General features: G+C 46.3%; 3 protein-coding genes and 2 non-coding genes across 5 annotated transcripts; 1 reads left to right on the top strand and 4 right to left on the bottom strand.

Annotated features, from left to right (window-relative positions):
• Positions 1-566: 566 nt before the first annotated feature.
• On the bottom strand, positions 567-640 carry TRNAI-AAU (transfer RNA isoleucine (anticodon AAU)). Its single transcript has one exon. It is a non-coding gene; the product is annotated as a tRNA-Ile (tRNA).
• Positions 641-2866: 2226 nt separating this feature from the next.
• LOC127344998 (uncharacterized) lies at positions 2867-4647 on the bottom strand. Its single transcript, XM_051371388.2, has 3 exons — positions 4445-4647; positions 3398-4360; positions 2867-3309 (listed from the first exon to the last, which is right to left on the bottom strand). Exons 2-3 carry the CDS (start codon positions 4258-4260, stop codon positions 3165-3167), a joined length of 1008 nt encoding a protein of 335 aa, XP_051227348.1. The 5' UTR covers positions 4261-4360; positions 4445-4647; the 3' UTR covers positions 2867-3164.
• An 85-nt stretch (positions 4648-4732) lies between these two features.
• TRNAI-AAU (transfer RNA isoleucine (anticodon AAU)) lies at positions 4733-4806 on the bottom strand. The gene has a single exon. It is a non-coding gene; the product is annotated as a tRNA-Ile (tRNA).
• A 171-nt stretch (positions 4807-4977) lies between these two features.
• On the bottom strand, positions 4978-7365 carry LOC127344999 (GDP-L-galactose phosphorylase 1). The gene is made up of 7 exons (XM_051371389.1): positions 7131-7365; positions 6603-6715; positions 6450-6509; positions 6134-6376; positions 5864-6049; positions 5546-5794; positions 4978-5448 (listed from the first exon to the last, which is right to left on the bottom strand). The coding sequence occupies exons 1-7, from the start codon at positions 7348-7350 to the stop codon at positions 5209-5211; spliced, it is 1311 nt and encodes a 436-aa protein (XP_051227349.1). The 5' UTR covers positions 7351-7365; the 3' UTR covers positions 4978-5208.
• A 278-nt stretch (positions 7366-7643) lies between these two features.
• LOC127345000 (DNA repair protein recA homolog 3, mitochondrial) lies at positions 7644-12661 on the top strand. The gene is made up of 8 exons (XM_051371390.2): positions 7644-7798; positions 8518-8575; positions 8836-9053; positions 9264-9357; positions 10444-10616; positions 10822-10968; positions 11383-11514; positions 11861-12661. Exons 1-8 carry the CDS (start codon positions 7721-7723, stop codon positions 12251-12253), a joined length of 1293 nt encoding a protein of 430 aa, XP_051227350.1. The 5' UTR covers positions 7644-7720; the 3' UTR covers positions 12254-12661.
• Positions 12662-24385: the final 11724 nt, after the last annotated feature.

Here is a 24385-nt window from a genome sequence, read left to right as displayed (position 1 = left end):
GTTCGGCTATCTCCACCGACGCGACGATCTCTCCAGAGTCAGGGGACAATGGGGTCCAGCCTTGGATCCAACCAGATCTTTGGCGACCTATGATTCAAGAATATGAAGCAGTATCCGGTCGTGGCAGGCGCGGCTTGAATAGCACGCGAACTGCCTGTGGGCGCCGATGACACAAATGCATGGCATGGACTGCGTGGTACAGTGACCTCCCTCCATTGATTTCTTCAATGCTAGCTGCCCAGACAGTTCTCTCCACAAGTCCCTGCCTGCTTTGAGCATGGGGGTCCACTGTGCTGAGCACCCATCGATTGGATAGCTGCCCTTTCGGGTCCAGGAATCTGCTCGTGGCTATTCCTGCTGAAATGGTCTGCAAGCACTCCCGCACCTGTCCCCGGCCACGGTGCAGTCTGGATGGATCAGTTTCCTGTTTTTCTTGTTTTTACTGCACATTTGTTTGCTAGTAGAGAAATAAATGCCAGCCATGTAATACATAAATAAAAAAGAAAAACAATGGCCCATACAGGAAAAATAATTTTAGACATAAAGATTGAAAAAAGGGGAAAAAATGGCCCATACAGGTCTCGAACCTATGACCTTCGCGTTATTAGCACGACGCTCTAACCAGCTGAGCTAATAGGCCTTGTTAAACTAGCTTGTTGATTAGAAGATGATCATGGTTTCCTGATCATGAACATTGGATGCTATTAATAACAAGATAATATTATTAGGTGAATGATGTGATGGACATACACCCATAGTAAGCGTAGAATATGATCAAGTCATTAAGTTCGTTGTGCTTCAAGCTTTAAGATACATAGTAATCTAATCCTTCGACCATGACATCATGTTAATCACCTACACCGGATGGATGCTTTGATGACACCAAACACTACTTTGTAAATGGGTTGTTATAAAGGTGGCATTAAGTGTTCGGAAAGTATAGGGTTGAGGCACGTGGATCAAGAGTGGGATTTGTCCATCCAAATGACGGATAGATATACTCTGGGCCCTCTCGGTGGAATGACATCCAACTAGCTTGCAAGCATGTGACTGGCTCACAAGGGATGCCATATCACGGTACGAGTAAAGAGTACTTATTGGTAACGAGGTTGAACTAGGTATGGAGATACCGACGATCAAACTTAATTCGGATAAGTAAAATATCGCGAGACAAAGGGAATCGTTATTTTATGTAAATGGTTCTTTCGATCACGAAGTCATCGTTGAATATGTGGGAGCTATTATGGATCTCCAGATCAAGCTATTAGTTATTGATCGCAGAAGAGTCTCGATCATGTCTGCATAGTTTTCGAACCGTAGGGTGACACACTTAAGGTTTGATGTCGTTTTAAGTAGATATGGAATATAGAATGGAGTTCGAATATTGTTCGGAGTCTCGGATGGGATCCAGGACATCACGAGGAGTTCCGAAACGGTCCGGAGAATAAGATTCATAAATAGGAAGTCCATTTCCAAGTTTGGAACTGATCCGGTGCATTTATCGAAGGCAGAATGTTCTAGAATCTTATGGAATAAATCACTATATGGAAGGTGGAGTCCCGGATGGACTCCACCACCTTGGCCGACCAAAGTACAAGGAAAGGGAGCAATTCCAATCCACCTAGGTTTCCCCATTATGGCAGTTTTTGGAGTTGGACTTGAAATTGGTTTTGGGGCAACCCTAGGGGGTTCCACCTATATAAAGAGAGGGAGAGAGGAGGGGGCAGCACACACTCGGCCGCACCACCCAAGGGGCACCAAGGCCGGCGCCCCAAGCACCCCCCCCCCCTCTCCCAAACCCTAGCTACTCCCTCCTCCGATTTCTCCCGTAGTGCTTACGGCGAACCGCTGCCGGAGATCTCCACTACCACTGTCACCACGCCGTCGTGCTGGCGGGATTTCGAGGAGGATCTACTACATCCGCCTCAAAGCATATCTGCTAACTACTTCATCATCAGCTCAATATTACTCTCGCCTCCGCTCGACGATGCAGATGTTTGAACCGTCGCCGTCTTGGGAACCATAGTCTCGGATGACGACCTTCACCCCCAAAACCTCAAGCCCTTCCCTGGACGCAAAAGCCAAGGCCAGGCAACAATACAAGACTGTCCCAAGTTAGCCCGAGCGATCAACGATAGTGAGGGGGAAGAATTGGGAAATCAAAGACTCAATGTGGCGGCTTCATCATCAGCTCAATATTACTCTCGCCTCCGCTCGACGATGCAGATGTTTGAACCGTCGCCGTCTTGGGAACACTAATCTCGGATGACGACGTTCGCCCCAAAAACCTCAAGCCCTTCCCTGCACGCAAAAGCCAAGGCCAGGCAACAATACAAGACTGTCCCAAGTCAGCCCGAGCGATCAACGATAGTGAGGGGGAAGAATTGGGAAATCAAAGACTCAATGTGGCGGCACCGTGAGAGACCAAAAAAACCTTAACAAGACGGAAAAGTTCCATTTCCTTGCAAGAAGAACATCAGCTTGGTTGCTTTCAAAAAAAAAAAAACATCAGCTGGTGCTAGTAAAGCTATCTTGAAAGTATCATGTAATGAACACTTGAACTAAGGCTTCACACCCATATCTCAAAAAAAAAAAAGGCTTCACACCCAACTAATCTTTACCGCCCACTGTAGGTTTCCATGCTGGACGAGATGGAAACGTATGTAATGTAGGTGAATTTGGAACCAAAGGTACACAATCTCTATCAGATATTGTTTCTGATCTACACGCAACAATGAGCAGTTCTGGGTTGATTCTACTTTCAATTAAGTGAGACTACACAAGACAGACGCACAACTTTACATAAAGCATTTAGGATGAGATATTCATAATCAGATAATCATAATAAGATAATACTAGTGTCATATGGTTGCAATGGACTAGAAGGACCTCTTCGCATTAGTACTTCCACATACTAGCTCCATCTACAAACGATTCCACCAGTTCATTACAATAATAATATGTAGTATATGCTAGGGACACCATGTAGTACAAGCAGTCTCTTAGAATAATTGCATCCGCCAGCTATTAGTATATATATAGAACCATCATAAAGTGGTAAATCATGCAGCGAACTCGTTGATCGTCTGCTTGTCTGGAGACGCGGCTGCTGCAGAGGCATCAGTGTTTCATCTCCTCGGTGCATGAAGCCGTAGCTTTGATCGTCAAGGAGACACAGCTGCTGCAGAGGCATCGGCGTTCGTCTCCTTGGTGAATGAAGCTGTAGCTGGAGTTGGAGTGTTCGATTTGGTAGGCACAACTCCTGCAGAGTTCCTGATTGTCCTGGCATTCCTGATTTTCATAGCATCCCTGCACACAGAGAGAGAGAGAGAAGTTTGATTACAAACCGTATAATTGCAAACCAACATATTTGAACAGCTAAGTTGACAGCGCAAACCTAGTGAACATCATCTGCTCGTAGGTGGCATGAACCCTGAGGTAGTATCCAAGAAACGCGGTTGACGCAAGAACACACAGCCACAAGATGATGGCCGCGACAAGCTTGCCGCCGAGAAGATACGAGATAGGGAATTGCATGCCTATGGCGGCAAAGATAAAGACTACAGGAGGAGCGCTATCCATACCAAAGACAGCTCCATTTAACCAGCCTAGGACACATACAGTATGAATGAATTCTAGGCATGCAATGGCTGCGAATAGGTTCATCACAGTGGTGAGGGCATCGTAGTGACCTTCTGGACGCATGACCCAGCATATAGCACCAAACAAGGCAAAAAAAGCTAAGAAGGGGTAGATCCCATCCTGCCTATAGTATATGCGGGTAAAGGGGGCCTTGGAGAAAGCAACGGCGGCTGCAGTCTCTCTTCCATTGACCTCCCTGTGCTGGGCAAGAACGCTGCCAAAGAGGCCAGCAGCTAGGATGGAGTCTGAATAGATGAACACCACGCCCAGCACACTACTGAACAAAGTGTGCACAACAAACGCTAGCAGGCCGACATAGGAGAGTGCAAAAAACATCTTGGCTAAGGGCGTAGACGAGGTGGAGTAGGAGACGGAGCAGCCAAACAGGTATAGGATAACAAACAGGGACAATGTCCAGCTGGCTCGCACCTGCTCGCCGCCGGAGTAGGAGATCAAAGAAGGGATTACCACCGCGAACACCACTGAGTGGATGAGAAGGCTGCGCAGCTCGGAATGCCCGGTGGACACGGCGGCGGATGGAGGCTTGGTGGAGACCTGGAAGACCTCCTTCTGCTGATCCAGGGAGGAGACCCTGCGGCGCAGCGTGCCTGGATCCATCAGAGGGGGCGGCGGAGGCGACGCCTGCGGATAAATCGGAGGGGCGGCGGCGCAGGCTAAACCTAGGGTTCGGGGGAAGTCAGTACCCGATTGGGCTCACCTATGAGACAGGTCACCGAAAGAACAATCAGCTACCCATTCCACCGCAGGTAGAAGTAACAGCAAGAGATGGAAATGCACTGACATTGATCAAAATGGCGCTAGGTGAAGCCGAAACAGCCCATTGCCCATGGTGATCTTTTTCTGTAGGTTGCGGTTGTTTGTTCGGCTACCTCCACCGACACGAGGATCGATCTCTCTATAGGCAGGGGGACAATGGGGTCCTGCCTTGGATCCAGCCAGAGATCTTTGGCGACGTACGATTCAAGAATATGAAGCAGTATCTGGTCTCGTGGCACGCGCGGCTTGAATAGCACGCGAACTGCCTGTGGGCGCCGATGGCACAGATAAAGAATGAAAAAGCCAAAAACTATGGCCCATACAGGTCTCGAACCTGTGACCTTCGCGTTATTAGCACGACGCTCTAACCAGCTGAGCTAATAGGCCTTGTTGTCTAATAACTTTACAGACCTACTTGAAGTCATGTCATGCCAAAATACAGGCACAAGTAGTACTTACTATAGTTTTTTCCTTCTTCTGAAACTCGAGGGACAAAGACTTGACAGTACACAGACGGGCGTCCGTAGAGAATGAAATATTATGGCGTGTGAGTGAGACTTTGAATACACCCACACGGCTACACCAGGTCGGCTTCCAAGACCCAACAAACTTGTATAGTTCAATTTGTCACCAACTTCGTCGGATACAAGAAAAACGACTTCCAACGATTCTCATCATACAGGTAAGTATGCTCAGGCTCAGCTGACAATTCACACCATACCTGAACCAGCTTAACTAACCCACCACTACCGATCACTGATCAGTAAGTACCTCAAAACATTTTCATCTCTACTCTTCAGGACTTGCGCTGGCCAGAAACTCCAGGACGAGCCTCTTCAGCTCCTGGAATTCTGCTCCAGACAGGGATGCTTCAACCAAAAACCTGCATAATGTCGCCTCGGACGCTTCCTCGTAGTCCTTCCTCCTCTTCAGGACCAAATGGCCGCTGAGCTCCCAGACTGCTGGATTGATTCTCATGTCTAGGAACTCCTGGCTCGCCTTCCCGAGGACCTGCTTCTCAGCATAGCACTGATCATTTCGGAAGGAGATAAATGTTAAGTCCACTTCTAGATCATGAACACTCTACAGAGCTTGTAAAGCTGAGGATTGCATTTGCAGTACGTACCTGTAGTAGAAGGAAGACTCTCCTGCCAGATTCAGAGATAAGGACATTGAACGGTGTATTATTCTCTTGCAAGAAGATGCAGGCATTTGAGACCACCTGTGACAGATCCTCCATGCCCGTTCCTCCTTCAAACACAAAGCCACTCACTGGGTACTGCACCAGCTGAGAAATGCTGACACCATTTCTTAGGACTGTGAGTTTCTCTATCGGCGCCTTCTCGACTGGATATTGCACTTTCAGATAGTATGCCTAACAAGCAATAGTTGTCAGAGGAGAGCATACGGCAGAGATCGTCTGTGAAATTCTAGTATGACTAACCTGGAAATGTAGGTGATTGATAGTTGCAAAGGCACCCAGACTGTTATAGCCAACTCTGAAGAAGGCATTCCTTGCCTCCCTCGCGACATACATGGCCAGTAAGAAGCTCTCCTGATCAACCCTTTGTGGCAAGCATTCCTGGATTCGAGGGATCAAAAGTGAATGACAGTACCCGATTGGGCTCACCTATGAGACAGGTCACGGAAAGAACAATCAGCTACCCATTGCACCGCAGGTAGAAGTAACAGCAAGAGATGGAAATGCACTGACATTGATCAAAATGGCGCTAGGTGAAGCCGAAACAGTGTGAGAAGCACCATCAAAATACCGGGCAGACGCATCATCAGTTTCTTGGAATCTGAAGATCACCTCCTCTGGTCTAACTTTTGTGAAGTTGAACTTGCCACCATCAAATGGCTGGATGACCTGGTTCATTCCAAATTCAGTCGGCCGCTTCTTCTGGTCACGCCCTTCTATCAACGTTGCTACAAAATTGTGTTCTCCAGGTAGCACCTGTCAACACGATCGTTAGAAGCTTAGCTAGAAAAAAAATCTCAGGATAGTTAGTCAGAGAAGAATGTAAAACCTTGGTCTCACAAGCAGTGATGTCATGGTGAAACAAGCCCCTCGCCTTGCGGTCATCCCACTGCAAGCAGTAATGACTCGTCATTTTCCGATAAATTCAGTTTCCTTTCCATTCAGGCTATCAACAACATACAGAAGGGCAAACACTACCAACCTCTTTAAAAAGCTTGCGGAGAAATGGCGATAAATTTGGTCCATCCTCCTCGGCACCAAAGAAATTAGTTGAATCGAAGAAACCGTTGCTGCCCATGCCTGCTTTTGTTTCAACTGCAGCAGTTTCAAACCACACAAGCATCAGCAAACTGCAGCATATGAGACGGTATTAACAGGTTCAGTTGCCAAGAGTTTCCACTTCCCCCCACATTCGGTAGAATCTAAGTCAATTAAACTGAACTGAGACAAGATTGTCCTAGTAAACAGCGAGGCAAGAACAACAAGTCTAGAACACAATTTCATACGTGGCGTAGTACAACAATATCCCAACCACATCAATCTAGATTGTTCTATGTCACACGTGGGGGGCTGCATTTAGGTTCAGCTCAGCCCAATCGAGAGCATCAATTTTATCTAGAGCACGGAGAAGTAATGGTCCACGAGCAGTGGCAACTCGCCAAGAACACTGTTTACTTGACTAAAAGCACAAAAGAACACAGAAACCTCAGAGAAAGTGAACTCGAAGTACCTCTGAAACGCCGCCGCAGGATGCAGTTTCTCTGACTCCGCGATGCCGCGGGAGCAGCCGGTGTTGGAGTGAGCGGGAAGAGAAGGGGGCAGAAGGGCATGGAAGAGGCGTCCTCCCCCAAGACCTGGAGGGAGCAGAGAGAGAGAGCAGCTGGATCTTGCTCGAATCCTGGGTAGAAAGAGGACGAAGTGGCAACGAGGCCGGGCCGTTGCTCCTCCATTCCGTCTATCGGGCCTCCAAACCAGAGAAGAAAACAAGCGTGTGCAGGCCCACTTCCACGCGACCATCGAAAAGGAAAGTCGCACTTCCGTGGACGCGGTCCACACCGGTCCACGCTGTCCGCCGACACAGACAAGTGGGTCCCTGTTGCGGTCCACGGAGGGTTCGCCCGATGGTGCGGGCCAGCGGGGTTTCTCTTCCCGTCGCCCGAGAATGGGGAGCAGCGGAACAAAAGGCGCCCGAAATATCGCGGAGCAAAAAAAAGAAATAATACGAGCGAGCAAAACCCTAAACCCTAGCCCGCCTCCCTCTCCCCACCCATCCTCTCCCCGCGGCTGCAGGGTCCGGGGACGAAGCCGCCGACCGGCGCCATGGCCACGCTCCTGAGGCGCGCGGCGCTGCGGCGCGCCATCGCCTCCGCCTCCGCCGCCGCCGCGTCCTGCCCTGAGGTTGAACTCTGCCCCCCTCAACCGTGTTCGAAGTGTGGGTTTTCATTTTTTGGGGGTGGCGTGGGGATGGGGGAGGGGGGGACGTAGTCAGAGTGTTGGGCTTAATGCTTCAGCTATTGGTGTCTCCGTGGTTGATCGTTTGCTGTATGGAATAGTTCCTGTTGGGCCCCGATTTCTCCATTTTAATCTCGATTTCCGGATGTGCGAGCCTGTAGTCCTTCGTCAGTTTGCTGTGTTGTACCAGTGGCGTCGTTTTATTCACTTTGTGTATAGCGATTCGTTAAGGATTAAACACCCCTGTTTTTGTAGAGCGAGCCTAAAACCGCCTGCTGTTTGAAAATGCAATCTGCCTATGCTGCGTCATATGTTGTTTGCTTAATTTAGATTTACCTGAGATGGGATTGCTGAAAGCACCCTAACTGTTCAATCTATGACTAGATTAGTCCGACAAAATTTCCATCCTTGCAAGTAATTGGACTGAAGAGTTGTTTGCGGTATGCTCTCATGATATGGCTAAGAAATCATCACTGCAATAAATCTGCTACACGACTAGGATTGAGAGGAATTATGTGAGTGCGGTTAGAGTTTCCTAAGTGACCTTTCATATAGTGACCTCTAAAAGGATGCTGATTTAGGAGGAACGGTTTCATATGAATCAAGGGTCTAAGATGACTGGGAACACTGATATGCTGTCGCTAACGGTTTAATTATATTTGCAGAGCTATAGGCAGGGGATATGTGGCTCTACTTTCCATTGCAGAGATTTCGCAACTAAAGGTTGTAACATTATTTCTTCCTATGTTATTTCACATATTTTGTCATGTACACTGAGTTGCAGTGTGTGATTCAGTGGACATCTGCTTAATTTTGTTGTATTGCTACCACATAATGATTCATGTCTTACTGTTAGCTGCAACGCGGGCAGTCATACTAGTATGAAATAGTAGTACTGCATAGCTTGTTCTTTTGCTCGAACTATGTTCTGTTCGCACTATGCACTGCATCATTTACTGATTATTCTCTTATTGTATGCTTAGCCAAAAAGAAGACCAAGTCAAGTGGGTCTGACTCCGGCGAGGAGAATATGTCAAAGAAAGACTTGGCTTTGCATCAGGCCATTGATCAGATTACATCTTCGTTTGGGAAGGGGGCAATTATGTGGCTTGGTCGCACTGAAGGTCATAGAGAAGTACCTGTGGTGTCTACTGGCTCTTTCTCTTTGGATATGGCACTAGGGATCGGTGGGCTTCCAAAGGTATGCATTCCCAATTTCCCAAAGCTCTTTTGTGTTGATTGTGTCTGTTCATTGCATAATATTGTTTACAATCTGTAATCAATTTGGTACCACAAAAGGGCTTTTCACATTTAGCTTTAGCCAGCAGTCCTGTTTTTGTTGGAACCGTTGGTGTTTTTGTGATGATGTATTTTGGTTTGTAAAAAAGCAGCATGCCATTGTTCTTTTTAGGGACGCGTTGTAGAGGTTTATGGACCAGAGGCTTCAGGGAAGACAACACTTGCTCTCCATGTTATTGCTGAAGCACAAAAGCATGCCAGTGGCGGTAAACCCAAAACTTCGTATCTGACCTCTATTTCATCTTCTGCTTTTATCAGCTCTAGTATTTGGCTAATAACTAGTGGAAAAAAACCTGCATTCTGATGTGTCCTCCTTCAATCTATGGATGCAATCGTGGGATACTGGATTTGTAGCATGTACCTGTAGGACTGACAAGATGGTGAATCAGCAGTATTATTTGCGCAGCTACTTCTGATGTAGCATACTAGCATGCATTGATGACTGTTGTGCAGCAACGTGTTATGACCGGGCTGGTCTACCGCCGGAGGGGGCCCACCGGCCAGGCCGGCCAGGCCTAGTTAGGGGCTTAGCCCAATTAGCAGATTAGGGTTTAGCAGATTTCTCTTATATATACGAGTTGTAATCGACAAGAACAATCAAGCAATAAACATATTTTGTTGCCGACTCCTCCAGGAGTCGGAGTCCCAAACCCTAGCCGCCGCCTCAGCTTGCGCCGCCGCCTCTCCCCAAGCCGCGCGACGGCGCCCTGCCGCCGGCGCCCTCGCCTCCGCACGCACACTGCCCCTTCCTTTCCCTACAATCTCCGCCCTAGACCTGGTAGATACGCTGATTCTACCACAACGTGAACCTTATGATGTCATGTTAATTGTGTTTTGTACATCTTTGTTAAGACGGTAAAGCAGTTTGCTTCTCAAAACTGCCTATTGAGCAAAAAACTATTTAACAATTGGACAGGAGTATTCTCACCGAGTTTCAGAATTATTTGTGCCGTACAGGATTAATCCAGTGTTTTTAAATATGAACCTTCATCTGATATGCTCGGTGGGTTTTTATGCTTAGAACATGATTATGAAAAGAATATGCCATTTTTATCTGTAGATTATGGAATATGAAGATAAGTCAACCATGAATGGTAGCTCTCATGAAATCCTGATTTACTCTGTTTCAGTATGAGGCTAAGGCTATGAGCTATAATTTTGGTCTAGAATGATCAACCTTGTTGGAAGATTGTATCTCTTAAGTATAATTGCACCAATTTCTTATATGCATAGTCCTGGCACTTTGGAATTCAAATTAACTGTTATTGTTTTTGGTTTGTCTTGTGTTCTAGGTTACTGTGCATTTGTAGATGCAGAGCATGCTTTGGATCCATCTCTGGCAGAGGCAATTGGTGTTGATACCAGTAATTTACTTCTCTCTCAGCCAGACTCTGCTGAGCAGGCACTCAGTCTTGTGGACACACTGATTCGAAGTGGCTCTGTTGATGTTGTAGTTGTTGACAGTGTAAGACCTTGACCATCTAGCTACCCCTCCCATGTGATTTTCTCTTCCCGAGTAGAGATAGTTTCTATTTCTTTACGGCACTTCCACTCATGCTTAGAAGATCATTGCCAAATTAGCACTATAAACATACTGACCCATCTTAATAACCAAAAGTCTTCCATTATTTAAGAGCTATAAAGACTGATCGTCTTATTCTGTGGTACAGGTAGCAGCTCTTGTCCCTAAGACTGAGCTTGATGGAGAGATGGGTGATGCACATGTTGCTCTCCAGGCTAGGCTGATGAGCCAAGCTCTTCGAAAGCTGAGCCATTCTCTTTCACTGTCCCAGACAATATTGTTATTTATTAATCAGGTATTAATTATATGATCTTTATCTTGGACTTTTTTTTTCGATTTTGTGTCGGCGTGTCCTTTGATGGCTCAATGGTGAGTGCAGCACCGAATCGACAAGTCCTAATGTAGCTATATTTTACATTTTTGTCAACGGTAAAATTACTTGGAGATCTCTGAGATTACATTATATTATTCTAACACTAGAAATTGATGTTTTCCAAAGATTAAGAAACATTAAAGCTGATTCTTCTAAGTCTCTGTTTTTTTAACGTGGCCCATTGAACATGGTCACCTTTTTTATGCTTTCGTCATTGCATCCTGCATTTCTCAAGAAAGTTTCCATGTTTTGCATTCCACTTTTAACCACTCAAGCCTTTGCATCTTCACACATTTTGGAAAATTGTATAATTTTGTATCCTTGAACACGTTGCAGATCAGGGCTACAGTACAGACGTTTGGATTTGGAGGACCAAAAGAGGTCACTTCTGGTGGTAATGCCCTCAAGTTTTATGCCTCTGTTCGACTGAACATCAGGCGTGTTGGTTTGGTAAAGAAAGGGGAAGAGGTAATTTACTAATTTACATCCCTAACATTTACCTGATAAAAATTGGCCGATACTGGAAACACGTGGATATCAGTGTTCAAAGTAGTAAGACTTTTGAAACAGATATGGTCATACCTGCATTAGACATATTAATACTATATATTTATATAATGTCTGTTAGACTTGTGATACATACAACTCTTAGGGGCTTGCCTTTGCTGTTTTATCACTGGGTAAATTAGAATTCCCGGCCTTACAGATTAGCTTTCTCATATACTGTATTATGTAAGGTGTTCCCCTTGAAACATTATATGTGTAGCTTATCTAGCAAGCTCTTCGAACTGATGACGATGACTTTTATTTGCAGACTATAGGAAGTCAGGTTAGTGTGAAGATTGTGAAAAACAAGCATGCCCCACCATTCAGGACAGCGCAATTTGATCTGGAATTTGGAAAAGGAATATGCCGCAGCTCAGAGCTCTTTGAGCTCGGGTTAAAGCACAAGCTTATTAAAAAGACTGGTGGTGCATATTATTCTTTCAACGAACAGCAATTCCAAGGTAAAGATAACCTTAAATATTTCCTTACTGCAAACGAGAGTGTCGCGAAAGAGCTTGAGGCAGAGTTAAGGAGGTTGATTGAAGCGGAACCGCCTAAGAAGCATGAGGCTGAAGACGATCTGCTGGACGATTTTCCTGAAGAGATTGTCAGACCCGAGACATCATCAGAAGAGGACCTGGCAGCTGTAATCGAAGCTTAGTCTGCTAGGAACTGTACCTGCGGAGCAATTATTCACTGATATTTTGGATGTCGGAACATTCAGTTCTTACTGTGCCGTGAAATGAGGAAGGATCCTCCCCGAGGCTAAGTTATGACGGCGGTTTAGACTTTAGACATTTGGAGGGGAAATGATTCAGTAGCATGTAATCGTGTATATATGTTGCATATCTTGACGATTCCTCTTGTCTAAGTATGGTCCATCAGCGGTCCTGACTGAGCGGCTAAACCAGCTGCTGCTGTTACTTGTGGGAAAAAAATGAGTCTCTTAGTACATTTTGGGCTTACCTGATAGCCATTGCTTTGGGTAGCAGCACTGAAATGCAATTGCTTTGTTGAGGAACACAGTTTCGAAGCATGTCAGCAGGGACCTCGTTTGAGCTGGGCTTCATTCTTCCTTTGGTCTGGCATGTTGAGTAACTTAATGGGCCCAAGTTGCTTCTGTTAGGATTTTGCTTTTGAGGATAGTAATCTTTTTTTTTTCCGTTTATCATCATCATGAGTGAAAAGAAGAGTATATTGTCAATGGCACGGACGCACGGTGTCCTGCTTCCAGAGTTATGGCCACGTGGGCATGAATGCATCCAATGATTTGCTGCCAGTACCAACCTTTCTTCTTTGTGGCGTTGAAAGCTTTAAGGTTGGGTACTTCGGGTCCTTTTTCTTTTCAATCCAAGACGAGAAGAGAAGCACACTCATCGTTCCAACTGATGGTCTGTGTCTTGCCACCATTGGCTAACCGTTTCTTCAGCAAGTCAAACAACTCTGATGAATGCGACACGAGTAGTATTGAGTAGTACGTTTATTAAGGTTTAGATGACCATAACTAATGCTTTCTGTTGAGCCCCATGTGCACAATCTAATTAGGCACCAGTATACTAACTGTTCTTTGACGATCACAAAATATCTCTTTGGGGGAGTTCTCTGCCTAAATGAGTGCTAACAACATAACTGATAACCAATGATTTATATAGCATGTACCTGCGATTCTCCGCCAGAAAAGATCTGCCATAGTATGGTATCTACAGTACTATGGAACGGCATCATATTCTGTTAATCGGTGGCGATGTCCCGGCCGCTCACACCTGGCGTTTTCCAGTTTCTACGCATAGACGAACACAAAGCAGCTTATTTTAACTGACAGAATAGTGCCATCCCAGGTGTGAGTCAACACCACCACCTTGCGCTGCGCGTCGTGCTGTGCAGCCCACCTCAGAATGCGATCTGCCTTGTGCTTCGCCTCCACATGCGGATGGATCCATGGATGATGCGGTGCGGTGCACCTGGAGGCTGAAGCCACCCTCACCTCGGTCGCTGTCCATTAAAAACTGGTCGACGCCGTGCAGAGGAGGAGGCCGACCGGCCGCGGCCAGGGAACATCGCCATATGCGCCATCACATGCGCTCTTCCAGCATAAGCCTCTGCCCCTTCGAGTCTTCCTCGGCCTCCCTCGATTTTCAGAAGATGGAGTAGCATGCATGACTCTGTTTGGCTTGACCAAATGGGAGGCACCCACGCAGGCATGATGCTGTCATCTTAGGTACTCCCAAACAAACACCCAGTTTAGTGGTAGTGCTAGCATAGTTTTTTGGGCACTTCAATTTGTTTGGGAGCTACCGTGTAGTATTAAGGAGAGTGTACGGATGATACGAAAGGTGCCTAACCTGTACTGTTTGCGTGCACATTCCCGGCTATGATACGGCGCCGAACTTGAGCTTGGCAATATTTTCTTGCCATGCTCATGTATGGACGCGCAACAGTGTGTATCGGTCAACCTAGGCCATCTCCAAAGGTTCAATGTATTTGGACATGATTTATATCCGTTTGCATTAATTAGAGAGGAGAGAGGGGTTGAAAAGGCCACACGGACGCGCGGACAACGTCTATGCCGATGACCTTAAATTTGGTCCCGATTTGCATCTCCACAGACAGACCGGTCAGTTTACATCAAGCTGCTAGGTTGGGGTGCAGCTGTATTTTTTAACCGAGCGGATACAAACGATTATTTTGCGTCCGTTCGTGTCGGGCCGCTAGAAGATGCCCTTAGCCTGATTCCAGGACTGAAAACATGGCATGGACATGTTTCTACGCCTGGTTTGGTTGACATGCACCAAACCCATTTTCATATTGTGGGAAAAGAAAAGAAACCCTTCGTTTGGTGAGCTCTGGCAATCTGGGTCACTGGGCCGAAGGGTTGCGGCTGACGCGCCTTCGCAATCACCATCACTCCCTCCGTGGTCATCGATTTTCTCTGAGGCAGTACTATTCGTTCTCGTGGGGCATGGCGACCAGGGTCGTCCTTGATCTGCCAACTTTTACCGTTGAATCAGGCGGCCGAAAGGCCGGATGGGTGGGGGCTCACCTTGAATAATGGTGGCGGTCCTAGGGTTCCTCTAGCGCCAATACGAAGATTTTCTTGAGGTTTGTCCTTCAGGATGTGGCTAGAGTGTCGAGTTTCGGAAGGCTCCGTCGGGGAATTCCCTAGTGTGCCTTATGCCTGAGGATTTCTGGATCGGATGAGATTTGGTCATCCGCATCCATGTTGTTTTCTTGGTCGTTTGGTTCTGGAGGGACTGCGTGAAGCTCTGTTATCTGTTACTATCAGGGACATGTTTTGGTCCATGTTGAAGTTACAGGCGGAGAATGTCATGGAACCCAGTAATTGAGGACTAGTAATGGTGGTTCGAGTCTTCGCAATGACGAGGAACTGGCTTTGTACTTCAGGTTTCGTAGCAACAATGTGAAAGTGGGGGCAACAATACATGTGAAGTTCAAAGTCCTTTGAGGGTGAAAATGCAGGGTCTGGTCTTAGTTGGTTATGTGTGACAATGGACTTATTGAAGCCATTGTTTTAAGAGGAGAGACTGTCTTCGGGATGAAAATCTAAGATCCTCTAGCGGGCGATGATGGTGTTTGTGCATTGTTTTCTTCTTCGAGACGTTGCTTTTAGAGAACCAGGTGTTGTCTTAGTGGTATGTATGCTGCAGCTGCGAAGACCGAAGCATTGTAGCAAAACTTTTCATTTTTTTAGAACAGTTTTTTATTGGTTGTGTGCATCCGCTTCCCGCATCGGCTTCCAACTGATTCTCCCCTCGCCACCACGGCCATCGAGAGGAAGAAGAAGGGAGGGATATAGCAAATCAGGAGCACACGAGGCTCAATGGTAGAACATGATGCAATGGATGCTTGAAGCAACTTTCACGACCAACTATAATTACCAGGCACCAGCGATAAGCTCGGCGGCAAGAGATCGAACGAAATGACGGGACGTCTCATCAGCGAAGGTAGCGAGATTACGAACGGGAACAGAACCGAACTGTTGCTTGCTCCGACGGTCCGACCGGCCCATCCAGCTAGCTGTTGAACTCGCTGTCCTGCGAGGCAGTACGTACGTACGGAGAGGCGAATGGTAGACAAGCATCACGTGGCCTCTGCACTGCACTGAACACAGGCACTGGCACAGCACAAACCCTGAATCTGTGCAAGGAATCCTGGTGACACGATGCACTTAATCAAATTCGTAATTCGCCGTCACCACACCACGGCACCTGATTTAAAACTCACTCACTCGTCAGGTCAGGATCAGTGGCACGTGGCCCCTCCTCTGTTTCCGGGCGTGACGTGGACGGCGTGATTAGGCCAGCGCCCATCCAAGTTGACCTAGAGTTAGGGCACTGACAGTGCCTAGCTGTACGTCCATGTCGGCCGGCCGGCTCTGTGCTGCCAACTGTACCACCCGATGGCTAGCTGCTTTGACCGAACCTAAACCCAGCTGGTGGTGACCATAGCTAGTTGAGCTTGATGCAGCATCCTAGGTTTTTAATTTGATGCTGGGTATCAGTGGGTTCTTCATGACTGGTCGTTAAGATCGACGGCGATGGGATGGGACTGGGAGTCCATCGGTTGGGCTGGTGTAACGTACTAATCTCTGCGTACGTGCACATCACACAGGTGATGCGCGCGTGAGCAGTGTGCGACAAATACATGCACAAAGAGCTGGCCGATCGCTGCGTGGTCTGCCAAGCCTTGTACGCGGTTTGATATGATTCGTTTCATCATGTACAATACATACCATAAGCTGGCCAACACGATGGAGGGAGCGAGTAGGTGCATTAAGCTGATCGCGCGCGAGCTAGTTCATGCATCCGTTCTACTCTACGCGCGCGCGCAAATGATTGTGTTAGTGGCACTGCTGTATTAATTATCTCTTCATCATCTCCATACGCTCAAGCTTGGGCCACATGAACGCTCACTCATCATTGCCAAGATCTAGGAAGTAGTCCATATATATGGGCATATGGCACTGAAGGACTGTACAACAAAAAAGACATTGTTTGCCCACTTCAAATAATTGGTGCTACATCTGCGGTTGTTTCATGGGTGTCCCCTTTGCGGCAGGTTTGTTGGCGCCGTGGTAAATTCATGTGCCTTTGTGATCTTTGTGTTGGCACTTGTGGGCATGCTCCTGCTGTTCGTGAGTGGATGGTGTTTGAGTGGGCGTGACCATGTTTTGTTAGTTTTCATCTGGTTTCTCCTTTTTCGATAATGGACGTTTTATTACTCAAACAAGCAATTACACCCGGCCTCTGCATAATCAAGATGCACATAACCATTTTAGAGTCTTAACAATCTCAAAGTAAAAACAAAAAGGCGAATTACATATCAATCATGAGCAATTGTACAATGCCTAGGATAAGCGGTGGCTCAATCCGTAGATTATGCTGCCACCCACGTAGGCAAAAAGTATCCCTCGTCGAATCCCTCCAACCGTGCACAGACATCCGTAAAGAGATCGCGGGCCTGGTTTCTCCTAAAAAATATTGGGCACTTTTTTCTCTCCTAAAAACTGGGCGCTTTGTTCTTAATTAATAGATAGGGCATAGCTTTTGCTTCCGTTTTTCTAAACGATTGGCAGGCAACACATGGAAATTCGTAAGCACCCCAGCAACACACAGTTGGCCAACATAGCATACATATGTGCAGTTGGGAGAAAACTTAAGGGCTACTTATTCATATGATAGGAAAAACATAGAAATATGAAAGACATAGGATTGAAATGTCATGTCTATTTGAATCATGTAGGAAGATTAAGTTCTTTCGATTGGAGCAAAGAATTTTTTCATGAGGTATGAGCTAATGCATTTTTCCAATAGGAATTACACTACACGATTACTATAGGATTTTTTTCCTATAGGATATGTTTCTATGAATTGATCAAGTTATGTAGGAAATTTACAATATATAGGATCCAAATCTTACACAATTCTTATGCAAATCCTATGAATCAAAGGAGCCCTAAGTGAAGAGAGTGATTTGAATTAAGCTGATCTCTCTCATATGCATTACTACCACATAGATCTTGTCCTTTTTCGCTTACTTAAATGAATTTTTCTTTAAAGGGTAAAAACTTTGCTTTTCTAATATTAATTAAAGATGTAAGATCGAAAAGAGAATCGATGGAGCGCGACAACAAGGATAGGCTGGCCACGATTGTTGGGATGTACCAAAGGGTTATAGTCATGACATGGACTAATACCGAGGTAGTCCATTAACGATAAGACCAGTAGGCTTAGTGGGTTTCTAAGTTGCCATGGACAACAGGAGGCCTAGCCCGCTAAGAAAAGACCAAGCTGGAGTTAGCCTAAGGCCCACACAGAGACTTGGAGTAGAAGAAACCACATACTTGCCGCTTTAGACTAGGACTCCGTTACCTAGTTGTCTAAGGACTCTTCGTGTAACCCTAGGTCCGGCGGCTTGTATAAGACGGTCTAGTGGAGCCTTTAGGTCACAATCTATCATTATGATTGTAATCTTATGCACTTGGTGCCATTATAGTAAATTATAACATCAGTAGAGATGCACCATTGTCATGGATCTTGAACCTAGGTAACTCATATGTATATGAACATCCACCACCCATCTATCTTCTTACTTCTCATCCTGCCTTGAGGTACCCCTCATAGCTACCGTGTCAAAAGTTTCACGACAATGACAAATAGGCCAAGCCTTTACAAAGTCCAGATTAAAAAATTACTAAGATTAAGTTGTGGCCCTATAGGAAAAATACCATCTTTCAACGACAATGAATTATTAAAATCTTATATTGTGTTCCTTGCATCAACAAATAATATGCACGAATTGAGTCTAGCTCACTTGGTTAGGAAAATGGAAATACAACGTAGCAACTCATGTTCACGTCCTCACATACATGGATTTGTTTGTTATTTCAAAATTGTTAAAAACCGTTGTAAGGGTTTCCCCTACCGTATTCCTTTTATTTTCAAAAGAAAAAACAGAACGTTATGCTTTGGTGGATGGCATCTTGCTCTCTCATTATTCTGTGATGTTTTTGTCTACGCCCTGCCCGCTGTTTTTACCCCTTCATTCGAATGTGTGCACTCAGGGGAGGTACATTTTGACAATGTTAGGGTATTAGCTCGACGTGTGTACGTAGCATGACATAGTGACACAAGTAAGAAGAAATTGGCGATGGTGATATGTAGATGTGCCAATGCAATGGATGTCGACATGTTAGGATGATGCGATGGTGGCAAGGTAGGTACAAATGGTTCAAACATAATGTTGGGGGAGCGTGAGGCTGACCTCCTTAACCAGTCAAAAACTCAAAATAGAAAGGTGCGGGACAAGGTTACGGTGAAAGGTGGGGGAGGGGGGGGGGGGGTGGTTGGACAACAACATGGGTGAAGAAGGCGAAACACAGGTGCCTTATCACCGTTGTTTTATTAGGAAGTCCATTGCACATCCAAAGTTCAAGGAAAGGGCGAGGCATGTGTTAGCGTGCGAGAATCGTCCCATCGAACATTATTTCTACCTTCTACTCAAATCATTCGAACAAACTCGATTTTCTTAGTTAATCTATTCTAGTATAATGTAAATGTTGATGTCTCTCGTGTATATTTTGTATAACCTTAGTAAGTAAGGTTTGACTTTCTAGTAAGCTTGTAGTTGTAGGCCTTGTTGTTTAGAAGGGGATGCTTCATTATTTTGAGTAAAAGGTTAGTACATGTTTTGTGCTACTCAGCTGCACGCCTGCACATATTTTTTTTTTGTGTATGCCCGCAAAGAAAATAAGCATAAAGAAAAATATAAATTCAGTCTGAACGTTTTGTATCTTGCTGAAATCAGTGTGAACGTTTTTCATTTACTACCTGAATCTAATGCATGTGAACGTCAGACGATACTAGCACCGTGCACGTTGAGCGCCACGGAGTGACCCAAAACCCAAATGGGGCGGTACGTAGGGCCAATGCGAGAAGTCAGAGGAGCGAATAGTTTCGTGCATGGTGTCCTGTTCCCGGCCGTCCCCAAAAGCCCTGGTAATGGCTGTCGGTGGCGCCATGTGACGGATTCCTGAGGTGGCTGGCTGGTATGCCTTGCTTGGCTCCCCGATCTCCGTGGCCTCCGGTCTAAATATCTGTGACTCGTGTGCTAATCCACTCGATCCTGGAGGGCTCCCATCACCCAACGCAAGAATCTCGCAGGGGCATGTGGCCTCACGGATTCGAGGGTTTGAGCGCGACAAAAGCAAGCTTTTTTATTCCGGCCCTCCACAAACCAGCTAACAGGCGATCGATGGTCACTAGATCGTGAGCTCTGCATCTGCTAAGAGCATCTCCAGCCGTGTCCCCCAAACCATCCCCAAAGCGCGCCGGATTGAGCGTTTGGAGGACGTGTTTCGTTCATGCCGTCTTTGGTGGACGTCGCTCCCCAGTGTCGTCCCCCAAACAAAAATTCGGAAATTTTAAACTTAACGAGATTCGACTAAGATTCGTCCAAACTTACAAGATTCGAACGAAATTTGACTAAATTTAAACTAAACCTAATCTAGAACCACTTGCGGCGGCCGGAAGCGTCGTAGTACTGCTGGAAGTTGTACATGTCGTCGGTGACGACCTCCTGCTTGACGCGCTCGCCGACGGGCTCGTCCTTCACCGCGCCGCTTGGTCCTGCCTCGTCGTCGTCGGTGAGGTCCACCAGCGGCTTGCCGGAGTCGCGGATGGACAAGGCGATCGCCGCGTCGAGGTCGCCCCACCAGGCGTCCTTGTCGTCCATGGACGCCAAGAACGCCGCCCGCGCACTGGCAGTCCTCGGGGTCGTCGGCTGGCCGGCGATGAGCGCCGCTGCCGCTCATACTCCGCCAGCAGCGCCGCCTGCGACGCTTCCTCCGGCTCTTCCTTCACCTCCGGCTTCGGGATGAGGAGGGCGCCGCCGCGCCTCCCTTGCTACCGCCGCGCCTCCCTTGCTGCCGCCGGCTGCCGCTGCCGCCACGCCTCGTGTTGACGGGCGTCGCCGGCTCCTCCTTCACCTCCCGTTTGGGAACGGTGTACGGCGCCGACCGGTAAGACGAGGACGGCGTCGATCGCGCCGGTCCTGAGGAAGAAGAGTGCGAGGAGGACGAGTACGTCGTCCTCCTCGGCTGCCATTGAGGAGACGGCGGCGGCGACGACGGCATCTCCAGCCTTGGAGCGCCGTTGCGGATGCCGCGGATGACGTTCTCGAGGGTGCGCCCCGGAACGCCCTGCAACGGGCGCGGCCGTCCTTGTTCCAGCTATTGGGGCCGCCGACGAGCCCGTCGGTGTTGTGCATCTCGACGTCGTACTTCGCCTGGAAGTACGTCGTCCACCAGGCGTCGTTGTTGTCGACCGCCCACGTCGGATCCAACCGCTCCTGGGCGGTGAGTTGAGCCCGACGGGCCTTGACGGCGTCCCACCATTGGTCCGTGCGCGGCATCGGCGGCGGCGGAACACCAATGCCGTTCACGGCCATCTTCCAGCCGCCGCTGCTTGGCAGCCGCATGTCTGGCGGGACTGGATACCGGGCGCGGTACAGCGCCCACGCCTCCGCCACGGGGAGGCTGCCGCGGCCGACGCCGTTCGCCGCGGCGATGTTGCGGGTGGACGAGGTCGAGCTTTTTTTGGAGAGACGTGGATAAGATCTCGGGAGGAGAGGCGGCGGCGGTGTGATGAGCGGCGAGAAGTGCAGGGCGTCTTAAAACAGCGACGGCAGCGGGTGGTTGCACGCAATAACTCCGGCGCGGACGGCCACGCGGCCATGCACGACGAGACGCGTCCCTGCGTCGCCTGGGAAAACAGGGACGCCATTAACGTCGCTTGACCAAAGGTAGGCGACGGGGTTTAGCCTTCTGTGCCGCTGACGGGTCGGCCCCGCCACTCCCCGCCTCTCATTTCGTTGTGTCCGGCGTGCCCGGTGCGTCCCCTGTGGAACGGGGACGGGCTCGGGGCGCCGGACACCGAATGGGGGGCGCCGAACAAAAATGGGCTTTAGGGGACGCGGCTAGAACCAGGCCCGGCCCTGGGGCAGGGCGGGCGGGGCGGCCGCCCCGGGCCCCCGGAACCTAGGGGCCCCCAGCAGCCATAGTGTATACACAGTTCGACGACTTCATGAAATTAGATCGAGCTTTTCGTTCTCCTGTGGCTGACGATGCAGAGAAGCACGAACCGTTTTTTCGTTTTCTGGTTTGGAGAGAATCACGAAGCGTTATATCCTCAGCTTACTAACGGACAAAGCTGTGGCCCTTTTTCTATTTAGTCTACATGGGCCATTTACCCTTCCGTTAGTCTGGGTTACATTTTACGTCAGATTTTAACTAGTAAAAGGGATAAAAGTGGGGCGGCGCTCCGTGGCCTGTTAGCTATTCCCTCCATTCTAAATTGATTAATTCAACTTAAATCTACATATATACGTGTCTAGATATTAAAATATTTTTAGACATATACAATCTAGAAAGAGTGAAGTAAATTAATTTGGAATGTAGGTAGTAGGACAACTGTTGATGGTATGTTCCATTTTTGGCTAATTATTGCTGCCTGCGGAATGGTCAACCTTGTGCAATAAGCCTAGGCACAGTATAGTGTACCTGATCTTAGACGGTCGGAAATAATTCTGAACTAGACAACTAACTATCAATAGACATTCGACCAGTGGTGGTGTAATATCCCAGGTATTGGGGTTACAAAAATAGAGGAAACATATGTGTGCATTGCATTCATGCATAGAAAATCTGGGCAATTTTCGCGCTTTAAAGTAAAACAAATACACGATGGCGAAGTTTCACTTGACCTTGGTGGAATTGAAGTAGCTCATCAAGTCAAGCGCTATGAACCTCAATGTGACTTTGTTAAAACCTTGTTTTTGGTAGAGATGATTTGATCTAAGGGGTTAGATCAAATGGAACTAATAATCAACACAACAACACTTTACTCAATGATCAACTACTTGATCAAACAACAGATCATAATATGGTAACCATTGCCATAACCTAAGAACATTTATTCAATTGCAAATCAAGTAACAATAAAATGGAGAAACCATTCTTCACTTATCTTTTCCATGTTTTAAAACTATCCATGATCCTACCATGGAACCTCATGGTATTCATTCCACTTCAATATTGGAATTATCACAAGGAGATCCAACTAAGGAATATAATTCTTCTTTAGTTTTAATTATTCTACATCAAACCCAGAGAGGTGAGAGCTCTATATTTTGTTTATTAGAGAAGCAATAACAAACCTGGAGCTAAACCTTGGATATTCATCCAAGTATTCAAATCATCATCTTCAAGAGGAACCTTAGAGTATTATTCAAGACATTCCTTAGAGAGAGAAACCATATATGCTAAACATAGAGATTGATGATCACATCAATCTCTATGGAGCCTAATCTTAGGTTAGAATTAAAGACCTTCCCAAATAAGAGAGACCAATCATACAAAACATAGCTTTATCTATTTAAGAATAAAGGACAACCATTGAACTAGAGTATTAGGAGTACACCATAACCTAGAATAATCCATTCTTTTATAAGAGAGATCAATTATGGTGTTACACTCAAGTTATTTGAGGCAACACTTGAGTTTGAGGGAGAGAACTACCCATATACCCAGATGATAATATCATCCTTGATTAAGTAGAACCCTAACATAATATCTCAGGCATTCTCCTGGGATATAAACTCAATGAGGCAACCATAGAAGTTTCATCCTAGAAAGTAAAATAGAAGTGCTATACCTTAATTGATCAAGACAATGTTTGATCATGGAAGTGAGAACCCAATTTAATGAGAGATCCTCAGGAAGCCAAACCTTGATCATTATAAATTGAGTGATGATCATAAACCCTAAGAACTGGAGGTAGAGGTATTAAGAGCAAGTTGATCATGTCTAATCCATGATCATACACTTGAGGTATGTGAGGATAAGTTAAACCCTACTAGGATAAGTAGATCTCATTCCCACATGAAATTACTGGGAGATCACTAGTAAGCAACCATATGCTTATATTCCAACCTTAACTTGAGAATCACTTGGTGCTCATAAGGAGAATCCTACCATATCTATATTCCATAGATTTAAGAACCTAAGAAAACTTTAGACTTAAACTCTATACTTTATATGGTGAGAAACCATCCATCCAGATGACCAAAGTTAACTATAAAAAGAACTACAACAACTTTAGTTACTTTAACAATAGATTAAGGATGTAATAGAAATCTATTGGTATAAAATAAAACCAATTCTCAAGTCCTTAGTAATTAAAGGAGAACAGAAACAATCAAGTAAATAACCATATTACCATGGTAAGGGGAGATTAAACTCTAGCAATGCAATATGGTGTCATCTCATCTCTATAACCAGAATTGCATCCTCATTAATATCTTATGCTTCAATTCATGAACAAATATAAGAAAACCTTGTGTTACATTTCATGATTTAAAACCATATGTGAAGTGATCAACCATTTATCTTTGTAACCAAGATCAACCATAATAGAAATCATACCTACTTAGATACTTTCAAATGTAATGATAACATTAACCTTAAAGGGGGGTTATGATGGAAATTATAGAAAACCCTAATCCATTGGTGTTCACATAAAATCATATGTAATTGACCAACCTCTTAAATATGTAGTCAAGTCCTCATAATAACTTCTAAAACATTTGGACTAAGAAAAATCAACTCTAATTATCCAATATGGTGTTATATTACAAATGAGAAAAGGAATTAAAAGGAATACCTAAATTCATGTCTAAATAACAATTGCAACAAGGCTCACATATAGTTAAGGTTTAA

Source organism: Lolium perenne, chromosome 3, assembly GCF_019359855.2.
Source record: "Lolium perenne isolate Kyuss_39 chromosome 3, Kyuss_2.0, whole genome shotgun sequence".
Taxonomy (NCBI): domain Eukaryota; kingdom Viridiplantae; phylum Streptophyta; class Magnoliopsida; order Poales; family Poaceae; genus Lolium; species Lolium perenne.
This window is presented reverse-complemented; position numbering and strand designations above follow the sequence as displayed.